Genomic DNA, 11,200 nt, shown 5'->3' on the forward strand with positions numbered 1-11,200 from the left:
AACGGACGGACATGGCTAGATCGACTCTCGTTGTGATGCTGATCAAGAATATATATACTTTATAGGATCGGAGATGTCATCACTGCCTTGCAAACTTCTGGCTGAAATTATAATACCCTCTGTATACAAATGCCCAAAATTCGGGCTTCTAGGCCAGAAAACCCACTTTAGTTGATAAAATCTTACCCATGTTCTAACCCATATATATTTATATTTATTGTTGTATTGAACACTTATGTACATGACTTGTGAGAGCATAAATCAAATTAAATATTGATTCATCGTTTGAACTCTAATGTGACTGGTAGTTAACGCCATGCATTTTGAGTCGTTTTCAAAAACTAAGTGTACCGTCTTCCTTGGCTGTGTCTGAGTAAAGCCATTCGTTGAGAACCTGTGCTGCTCTTTGATGTAATCCGGGTGCGTCAACTCAAGGTACACAAGTAGAGCTGGAGATCTCACGGTAATGCGCAGAGTGAAACTATTGGCATACGGCGCAGATTTGCATTCTTGGCCTGAAACTTCTAGCTGCTCGAAAACGTAAGAGACGAAAATAATTTCAGAGTTTGAATTTATGCACGATTACTCACTGTTAATCTTGGATCTTTTATGCCTTCAATGTTTTTTAGAGGCACCGGATAAAAAAAGTTTCTAGCCACGAACTCGCCCTGCTCATCCTCCAAAACAACTTCCAAAAATATTTCTTCCTTTGAATGGTTCTCGTATAGCAAATATTCCAATGGTATGTGACGCACCTCAATGCCATTAGAACCCTGAAAATTGTTGGTTGTAATTAAGATTGATTTTATTGTTTCGCTTACCAGTCCAAAAGCACGAGCAATCGTTTTTTTAGCAACCAAGTCCGTCCATAGATACGTATTTAGTAGCACTGAGTACAGTTTTGAGTCACTGTGCTCGGAAAAGTCTTCCCTAGAGAGGGTGATGTTGAGGCTATCCGAGTTGCTGTCGTACAGAGCTATAACGCTCGTCGGGGCCATAAATTCCCTGGCCCAGTAGTAGACTAGTTTTAGGTTGCCATAGAAGTCGATGCAGGACCATGTGGGAGCCACCCAAACATCGTTGAGCTGCCAAACGAGAGCGCCCATTGTATGGCTTCCACTGCGTTGGCTTCGAAATACTTCAATCGCCGTTTTGGTCGTCATGGCCTGAGCCACCTGGCTAAAATAAATGAATTTTTCGATATTCTTATCCCAAGTCTGGGGAACAAACGGAAGTTGGTAGGCGATTAACTGTAGCATCGGTATGAATCCCTTGGGATCATGCTGCCGACTCCGAATAAGTGCGGCAATTTCTTCGCTGCTACCATCTGCACCGTCTCCCAGAGCCCTTTGCCACGAGGACATTATTGGTAGACTGGCGTAGCCGAACTCCGACACGAAACGAGCGTGTGGATAAGTTTCCGGACTAAAACCGTCTTTGTCCTCCCAAATGTGCACTGTAAGGTAATATGTTTGGGTCGGTTAGTCAAAAGCAAGCCAACATTTGTTATTTCCAAAGCCCGATTCTTAAACTTGAAAGTAGTTTTGTTCTCGTAGCAAACAATTGTGAATAAATGGGGGCATGCTTACCATCACCGTAGTTTGGGCTTTGCAGGTTGTCCTCCGGATTTTGGCCGGACTCTGCGATGCCCAGCGAAGGAGTGGAGATCATGGGGCCAGGGCGTGGACTGAAATCTTTTCGAGTGATAACTTTCAACTCACGCACTATCCTGTCAAAGAACAGAGCTTTATAGTCGGCCTCCACTTGCGTGGCGTTTTCCCCGAAGTCAGATTTGTTGGTCGCCAGGAAAAGCTCGATCTCATTGTTGGTCACGATCAAGGCCAAACTGGGATGATAGGAGAGGCGTTGGGCGTTCTGCACCGTCTCCAAGCACACCGATTCTACAAAGTCGTTGGCCAGAGGGTAAGCTGCCTGGGAAAACGCCATGTCCTGCCACACTAGCAGTCCGTAAAAGTCGGCTAAGTTGTAGAAGTTGTCCGACTCGTATAGACCTCCTCCCCAAACGCGAATCATGTTCATGCCGGCATCATGTGCAGCTTTTAGCAAATATTCCACTGGAACGCATTAAGTGCAATGAAAAGTGAAATATCGCAAGCTATAAGTACTGACTTACCCTTATCCGCATCAGCCGATAACTCCGGGAGTGTGTGGGCGGGTACGTAATTCGCTCCCTTAATGAAGATCGGGTGTCCGTTGACCCGAAAATAAAAGGTCCTGCCAATGTCTAATTGTTCGAAAACCAAAAGGATAAAAAGATAACTGAATAAACCGCAAGGCATTGCAGCAAAATAGGATGCCTACTCAAAAAGCAGATGATGCGTTAAACTATGGAAGTTTAAGCTAAAAAAAAATAGTAGGAGTAGATATAGACCAAAAAAACGTATACCGCCCAAGACTGCCCAGTATACTGTCTAAACTGAGTTTGGCAATCTGTGCGAATCAGCATGTCTAGTCCCCGAGAGTTGAACAGTTTTGGAGGGCCAGGATACTAACCGTCTTTATCCTCCACCAGCTGTATGGTACGGAAGCCAATCTTTAATAGCTTCTGGGATTCTGTGCGCGAGCTCAGGGAAGGACCCTCCTCGCTGGCATAGCACTTCACTGAAAAGTGAACTGGATATAGCTTCTGCTTCCCATAGCCATTGGGCCACCACAAGGTAACTCGATCCTAGGAAAGTTGTGTATGAGATCAGGTGTTAGACATGATGTTATTGCATGACTTTACCTTGGGTATGTGTATCTTAAACTCCACCACTGGCGACTCGAAAGAGACCACCTGCTTCTCAAGGACCAAGCGTTCATCGAAAAGCTCGCTAAAAGGATGGAGTATTAGCCCTGTGATTCAACTGAAATGTGCCATTAAACTCGCTACAATTACTTGGCATAAACCACCAGCCGCGCGTAAAAGTCCTCCGAAGCAAGCGAGCTGAGAAAGGCACGGCAATCCATCGTCCAGTGAGTGTCGTTCCGGTTAATGGCCACATCAATGTCGCGAAGCACGGCCACCGCATAGTACTCCACTACAACCGGCTTCCAAATGCCTAAGGAAAGGGCTGCTGGGTTCCATTCGCCACCGAAGCTCATTTGCATCTTGCGTAGATGATTCCGATGGCACTCGACGTCGCCTCGTGATCTTGGGCAGCTGATGGGCCCGGTGATGACGCCCTGATCCTCGCGTTCTCGGGCTCGCCTGCTTGCCTCTTGCAAGGGCGAAAGGATCTTAATCTCCAGGGTGTTCTGACTGGGTCTGGGCAGCAGCAGGTGGCCGATGGCGAACGAGTAGCGGACAAACATGTTGTCCGTCTCTCCAAGAAGCTCACCATTTAGGCGCACCTTGGAAACGGTATCGATGCCGTGGAGCGTAAGGTTCACCTGGATGTCGTGGCCCAGCTCTGCGCCTGCGGATCGGGACAAGTCATGAGGCAACATGTCCAACGGTTAGGTTTCCATTTACCCACTGTCGAAGCTGGCGCTGTAAATCCACGACTGGTTGGCTATCCACCGCAAGGATACATCGTTTCCCGGGTCTAGCAAGTCTCCGTAGGTATCCTTCAGCGCTGTATATACGCCGCTTGGTAGTCGGGGTACGTCAATCTTTAGGGCTGATAGTAGTCGGAGAAAGCAAACAAAGATCACAGAAATTGGTTTAAAATCACAACGTCTACCGTGAGCAGTATTTATTGCCAATTAATTAGCCCATAAACAAGCGCAATCAACGAAAACAAAGCTTATCTTATCTTTCTTTACAAATATGTGGAGTGTCTCGGGCCTGGCATAAAACTAAACCAAAAAACTTAATGAAAGATTCACGGCTACTTACAAGAGGATTCATTCCTCAAAGTCCATTTTGTTAACTCCTCGACAAGAATGGTTTTTGCACAGTTGTAGTAAATAGAGATAATGAAAACATTAAGAAGGAATATTAATTTTAGCATATTTAATACGATGCGTATCAATTGACCGATAACATCCTAAACTCATTTATTTGTTTATTGAAATCTTATCAATCTCGCCGGGTTTTCGCTCCGTTCACACTCTTTTCGTTTTGGAAGGCACGTTACCGCTCCGGTGTCAGTTTGATTACTGGCAATTGAAGACCATTAAAGTTGAAAATCAACTAGGTGTGGTGAAATCGATCGATAAAGAAGAAAGGAAGCAATCTTTGGCAAGCCAAAGTTTATATACACTTGCAGCAGTTGCAAAAATTAAATTTACAGCTCAATTATTCGATCGATCCTGTTGCAGATAGATAACGTTTTCCGATTGAAAAAAAATTAAAAGCGTATTTCTAAACTATCAAATTAACAATAGGTCAAACAGAATTTGAAAAAAAATTTAAAATAGAGAAGTACAATTTTTTTTTTTAATATTTTTGTTGTTTTTATGGGAGCTATATGATATAGTTGTCCGATTTTGTTGAAATTTAAATTGTAGTTCTGAAATATTTAACTATTACTATATGTCAAATAACTTAAAAAAAGTTATTAATTTAAAAGTCAGTTATTTAGTGATGGGATCAAGGTATACTAAATATATATAAATTTCCCATAATACAAAAAACATTTTAAGTTATGAACTTGAACAATAACCAGACCAATTTGAAATGAGCTTTTGCTTCGCAATAATTCAGCAAACAACAGCTTCTAATTCTAGTGTTGGAAAGTACCGTTAGATTTCCAGCAAACCCCCGTTCGAAAATAAGAAGACGACATTTTTAAGTCAAAAAAAATTGATTGTCGTGCTTATTGATTTTTGGCCTATGGGCGGAACCACTGTGCTATGGGGGCTATTTGCTAAAGTCGTCCGATCCGGCTCGTTCCGAATTATATACTACCTGCTATAGGAAGACAACTTTTGGGAAAGTTTCATGCAGATAGCTTTAAAACTAAGAGACTAGTTTGCGTAAAACGGACGGACGGACATGGCTAGATCGACTCTACTAGTGATACTGATCAAACTTCACTATATAATACCATCTGCAAGGGTATAAAAAGTGGCTAAGCTTTAAAAGATATATTTAAATAAAACAAAATATATCTCCGAATCATTTCGGGAAAAATAATATTTTAAGTTTTAACTTTTTGCAGAGATGACTCGGAGCTATCATGAACAAAATTTTAAACAAAGAAATCCCACTTTTATACCCTTGCAGAGGGTATTATAATTTCAGTCAGAAGTTTGCAACGCAGTGAAGGAGACGTTTCCGACCCTATAAAGTATATATATTCTTGATCAGCATCACTAGTAGAGTCGATCTAGCCATGTCCGTCTGTCCGTCCGTCTGTCCGTCCGTTTATATGCAAACTAGTCTCTTAGTTTTAACGCTATCTGCATGAAACTTTCCCAAAAGTTGTCTTTCTATTGCAGGTAGTATATAAGTCGGAACGAGCCGGATCGGACGACTATAGCATATAGCTCCCATAGGAACAATCGGAAAAATAAATGAAAAAAAATTATAACTTTGCTGTTTTTAATTTTTTGTTTAGTTATTCGACATATAGTAATGGTAAAATATTTCCGATTTACGGTTTAAATTTCATCAAAATCGGACGACTATAGCATATAGCTCCCATAGGAACAATCGGAAAAATAAATGAAAAAAAATTATAACTTTGCTGGTTTTTAATTTTTTGTTTAGTTCTTCGAGATATAGTAATGGTTTAATATTTCAGAATTACGGTTTTAATTTCATCAAAATCGGACGACTATAGCATATAGCTCCCATAGGAACAATCGGAAAAATAAATGAAAAAAAATTATAACTTTTCTGTTTTTTAATTTTTTGTTTAGTTCTTCGACATATAGCAATGTTTAATTTTTTCAGAATTATGGTATAAATTTTATCAAAATCGGACGTCTATAGCATATAGCTCCCATAGAAATAATAAAAATATATAAAATAACTATCTAATAATTGAGCTGCAAATCATCATAGTTTCAATGTTTTTTTTTAGCACATACTCAAGTAAATCATAATTTAAATGTTTTCAAAAGTATTTAATTAATGCAATAGCTGCAAGGGTATATGAACTTCGGCTTGCCGAAGTTTGCTTTCCTTCTTGTTCACACTTATTTTAAGTGTCAAAGTTGTCAGGATGTCAACGAGCCTGGAATTTCCCAAATGAAGGATATACAAATTAACGATGCCAATAAAACATTAAAATGTTCATAACTTCGTTGTTTTTAAGATATTTGCTTACATCTTGCTCACTTTTTGTATAGTATCTGACTTCATATAAGTTTGCTTAGATGAATGAACGTTATCAGTTCAAGTACTCAAAAGTCCTGAAAAACGGTACGTAAGTTATTGGTTTGACTATGAAAAATTCTTTATGCATGTTCGCTTAAACAAGAACAGTTCTTAATTTAAGTACGAATAGATTATAATTTAAGTACGAAAAATTAGTAATTAGCGAATGAATACATTCATTTTTAAGAACGAATATTTTCTCAAGTAAGAACAAAATATTCTTATTTGGAGAGTTAAACGTTCTTCTTTTGAGAACCAATCCCTCTATATTTTCGAAAAAATATTTTTAATTTAAGATCAAATCAATTTTTGTATGAAAGTAATATTTATTTGTAGAATAAAAAATTTTTTTTCTTAAATACAAAATGGTTTTAACTTAAGAATACAATTTCATAATGAAGAAAAGTTATTTCAGTTCTTGATGTTTAGAAAAACTACTTTTGTATTATGGTTTTTGACTTAAATTAAAACAATGTCTCTTAAAAAGCTTAAACATATTTTATACAAACAAGAGTTGTATGATTATTTACAGGATATAAACGCAAAGGAGCAGTCTCGAATCCACTTAACTTTCTATCACAAAAATGTTTATCAGGTAAAGAAATTAATTTTAAATGATTCAAAGTCACCTAATATTAAATATAATATAATTGAATTGAAATTACCGAGTTCCTTTAAAATTAAGTTATCATACAAAATGAATTTGTTGCAGTCCAATTAAAATTAAATAAATTATTAAACAGTTCGTTTTGAGCATTTTTTGAGTTTATTTCGTTAATTATTCTTGAAAATTTTGATGATCAAATAAAAATTGTAATCCAGATTATACAGCTAGTGGAAGATTTATCCTCGAACTGACATTATGAAAATATATTTTGGCATCTTTATGCTTTGCTTCAAAACGCATACACCAGAGAAATTTTAATGGCCCACATTTTTGAATTGCAGTGACATACCTATTTTTTCAAAGCTTTTCCAGCTTTACGGGCGATATAGATATAGATTCCTTTTTTTTTTTGTTTAAGCCTAGTACTCAGATCGACGAACAGTTTTGCCAGCGAAAAAACTTTATTTATTCTTGTGAGTTTACGGAAATCTTTAATACTCAGCAGGACATCCATAATGCTAACGAGGCATTTACCCTGCTAAAACGAAAACGAATGCGACAAAAAGCTAGTTCTCCAACTGTCGAAAGCATTCATTTTCTGCGACTTCTGACGACTTCGTAACTGAAAGCAACAGAAAAGCAGCAAGAAATCAAATGAAAACAAGCGACTGTTGCTGCTTTCCGATTTTTATCGCTTTTTGCATTTGCTTCGAGAAGTAATTTATGTTGTAGTATGAAACCGAATGCATTCCGGATTCGATGTATGGCGGCAGGAATCGATTCTTGAATAAGGTTAATTGAGTTTTTTATTCAATAGCGCTTTGTACATAGCAAAATTCAAAAGACAAAAAGGCGGATGAAGATATTTGACAGCCTTTTATATGTAGATCCTTGCTTTAAATTTAAGGGCTCAAATTATTTAAGCTTATACAACAAAGAAACGGCAATGGAAAGGAAATTATTTCTAACTAAATTATATGTTGAAAAGCAAACAGTTGCACAATTTGGGAGTTAACAACATATTTTTTTTTCGACACACGCCCAGGAAATGTTTTTACACGTGTGTCAATAACACACATTATTTATGTCTTAAAAACGTTTTTTCCACGTGTTTATAACACGGGTTATTTGAGTGTCAAAAACTACACTGCTTTTTTGTAGAATCGCATGTCAAAATTTATTAATTACCATCGGCTGGGCCTCAAGGAACTACCACGTATCTGGACGATGACCGGCAGCTAGCTTTTCATTGCCCCACATAACATTCTGGCCAAATTGCATTGTCAGCAATAGGCATGATGTACGACGAACACTAGCTCGACCAAGTTATAACAATGCTATATCATTTAAGCACTATCACATATATTATTGAAATACACACCAAATTTTCGGGTTGAGGTTCCAAGAGGACCAGCATGTCATAATAAAAATATTCTGAATTTGAACACCAAATAAGGCAGACGTTTATTTTAATTCAAAAAAACATTAATTGGAAAATAAATATACTGCAATAAATCTCTAAAGGGAACTGATAGCTAACTCGGGCAGTAAAGAAGGAGCTGGGCAACGTCACAGAAAAATCTGATGCTTAAGTTGCTCGCCTCCATAGAGTAAGAAATGTATAGAGGCACCATTTGCTCTGCCCGGACCTCTGCCCAAGCTCTGCTGAGAGCCATGTTCGAAGCTAACCTTGATTTCCCACCCCACTTTTCAGTTTTTGGATCGAACTTGCAATTCGGTCCCATGGTGAATTTGCAACTGCACTGCTCGCACCAGCCCTTAGCAATGGGAGCGAGCAGTTCAGATGCAGAAACTCACCGCGGGACCGAATTAAAGGTTCGAATCGAACCGTGAGAGACTGAAAATTTCCCCTGTTTTAGTCTAGGTGGCATCACTGGAAAAGTCACTCGAGAGAGCGGCAGAGCAAATGGTGCCTCTATACATTTCTTACTCTATGACATCGAATCCGGAATGCATTCGGTTTCATACTACCATAGAGTAAGAAATGTATAGAGGCACCATTTGCTCTGCCCGGACCTCTGCCCAAGCTCTGCTGAGAGCCATGTTCGAAGCTAACCTTGATTTCCCACCCCACTTTTCAGTTTTTGGATCGAACTTGCAATTCGGTCCCATGGTGAATTTGCAACTGCACTGCTCGCACCAGCCCTTGGCAATGGGAGCGAGCAGTTCAGATGCAGAAACTCACCGCGGGACCGAATTACAAGTTCGAATCGAACCGTGAGAGACTGAAAATTTCCCCTGTTTTAGTCTAGGTGGCATCACTGGAAAAGTCACTCGAGAGAGCGGCAGAGCAAATGGTGCCTCTATACATTTCTTACTCTATGGCGCCGCCCAACGTCTTCTTACTAAATGCAATGAAGGAACCCAAATGTAACTTGGCCCTAATAATTAGTGCTGGAACAAACAACGATGTTTATTCGATACACTCGATGTGTCTAAAAAATTGCCAGCATCGATGTTTTCTTGGCAAACATCGATTATTTTTACTTTTCTGGAAAAAATCGAAGAAGCAGGGTAATAGCCTGATTCCTTTGCCGCATTAGTGGACTTTTTAAATGTGTCTGACTCCACAATGCATTATTGCTGGATCTCTGGCATAAAGTAACTCCCACATATACGGGGATCCTTGCCCTTTTTAGAAACAGTGGTGGTCTCCAATGCAAACCCGCCATACAACGCAATTAGTGTAACGAATCACGAATAATTCAGAGTCCAGGCGAGATGGCGATATATGGAACTGAGCGCACGCGAGCGTTGGTCCGGCTGCTGCTTGTCGGCAATGATGGGGTGGTGGTCTTGCTTCAGATTCCATAGATGCCTTTTATGATCCTAATACTTACATATGTTCGCGTGAAAGACAAGCTTACTAAAACTGGAAGTAGAGAACTCATACAAAAATAGTGGAGAGGGACATTGGTTTCTTTAAGCCCAAATAAAGTCTCAGTTCACCTCCGATGACTGAGGAGGTCTTCTGCCCGCCCTACCTATGGCCATCATACCTCTTTTATTTTCTTAATTTTTGATGACCCCTTATTTGGCCTATATACCCTACTCTACAGAGGCTTCATGCTAACTGCGGCAAAAATATTGGTGTTTAAAACATTATAAACATATTTATTAAAACTAAGACGAAATAATACTCTTAAAAATACACATTAAAATTATGGGTGAATAAATAAATAAATAATGGAATCGACATGCAATAACATATATAACGGTAAATATAAATAATAATTAAAAATATATTAATGTTATCAAAATGTGATTAATAAAATAAATGGTAAATCATGACACATTAAAATTTATCTCGGACAAATTAGTTGTTTAAGGCAGAGTATTCGAATGACGTAGTGCGTGAGGATAGGAAGACTTTGAAACGGCGATTGAATTGTGTTCGCGCAAACGTATAAATGCATTAAAATTCTTTTGGTTCTTTTGCTTTTGTTTACATCTATTTTCCAAAGGCCCTAGCGAACGGTGATTTAGTGATTTATTTTTTTTTCTTTTTGTAATAGAATTGCTAAGAGTTTTGCTTCGAATGAAAAATTATACGCGATGTAGGAACATTCATATAGGGGCAATATTGGGATTTATGTTGAATTAATAATGCTCTCTTGAGCTCATCACTCACCAATTTCCTTTAAGCCTCCATCGATGAAAGCGCTTTCGGCGACGGTGGTCTGCTGTTTTGGAGGAATTTGAAATTTTATTTATTTAAACATTACCCGATACCTGTAACGAATCACGAATAATTCCGAGTTCAGGCGAGATGGAATACATGGAACTGAGCGCACGCGAGCGTTGGTCCGGCTGCTGCTTGTCGGCAATGATGGGGTGGTGGTCTTGCTTCAGATTCCATAGATGCCTTTTATGATCCTAATACTTACATATGTTCGCGTGAAAGACAAGCTTACTAAAACTGGAAGTAGAGAACTCATATAAGAATAGAGGAGAGGGACATTGGTTTCTTCTAGCCCAAACAAGTCTCAGTTCACCTCCGATGACTGAGGAGGTCTTCTGCTAGCTGCGGCAAAAAATATTGATGTTCAGAACATTAAAACATATTTATTAAAACTAAGACGAAATAATACTCTTAAAAATAGACATAAAAATTATGGTGAATAAATAAATAAATATTGAAATTGACATGTATGGACGTATATAACGGTTAACATAAATAATAATTAAAAATATATTAATGATCAAAAATGCGACTAATGAAATTAATGGTAAGTCCTAATACAATGAAATTTATTTCGGGCAAATTAGTTGCTTAAGGCAGAGTATTTGATTGACATCGT

The 11,200-nt window shown here is 38.6% G+C and overlaps 1 protein-coding gene across 2 annotated transcripts; it reads right to left on the minus strand.

Annotated features, from left to right (window-relative positions):
* Positions 1-203: 203 nt before the first annotated feature.
* LOC128252427 (beta-mannosidase-like) lies at positions 204-10,988 on the minus strand. 2 transcript variants are annotated; one of them, XM_052980136.1, is made up of 10 exons: positions 10,531-10,988; positions 3,480-3,623; positions 2,900-3,419; positions 2,747-2,834; positions 2,515-2,689; positions 2,135-2,245; positions 1,590-2,075; positions 822-1,456; positions 591-773; positions 204-528 (listed from the first exon to the last, which is right to left on the minus strand). In XM_052980136.1, the coding sequence occupies exons 3-10, from the start codon at positions 3,313-3,315 to the stop codon at positions 262-264; spliced, it is 2,361 nt and encodes a 786-aa protein (XP_052836096.1). In that variant the 5' UTR covers positions 3,316-3,419; positions 3,480-3,623; positions 10,531-10,988; the 3' UTR covers positions 204-261. The 2 variants fall into 2 exon arrangements, with proteins under 2 accessions (XP_052836096.1, XP_052836095.1); XM_052980135.1 differs by lacking the exon at positions 10,531-10,988 and adding an exon at positions 3,842-4,205.
* Between the last annotated feature and the right edge of the window lie 212 nt (positions 10,989-11,200).

The sequence above is a fragment of the Drosophila gunungcola genome, chromosome 3R (genome assembly GCF_025200985.1).
Source record: "Drosophila gunungcola strain Sukarami chromosome 3R, Dgunungcola_SK_2, whole genome shotgun sequence".
Classification (NCBI taxonomy): Eukaryota; Metazoa; Arthropoda; class Insecta; order Diptera; family Drosophilidae; genus Drosophila; species Drosophila gunungcola.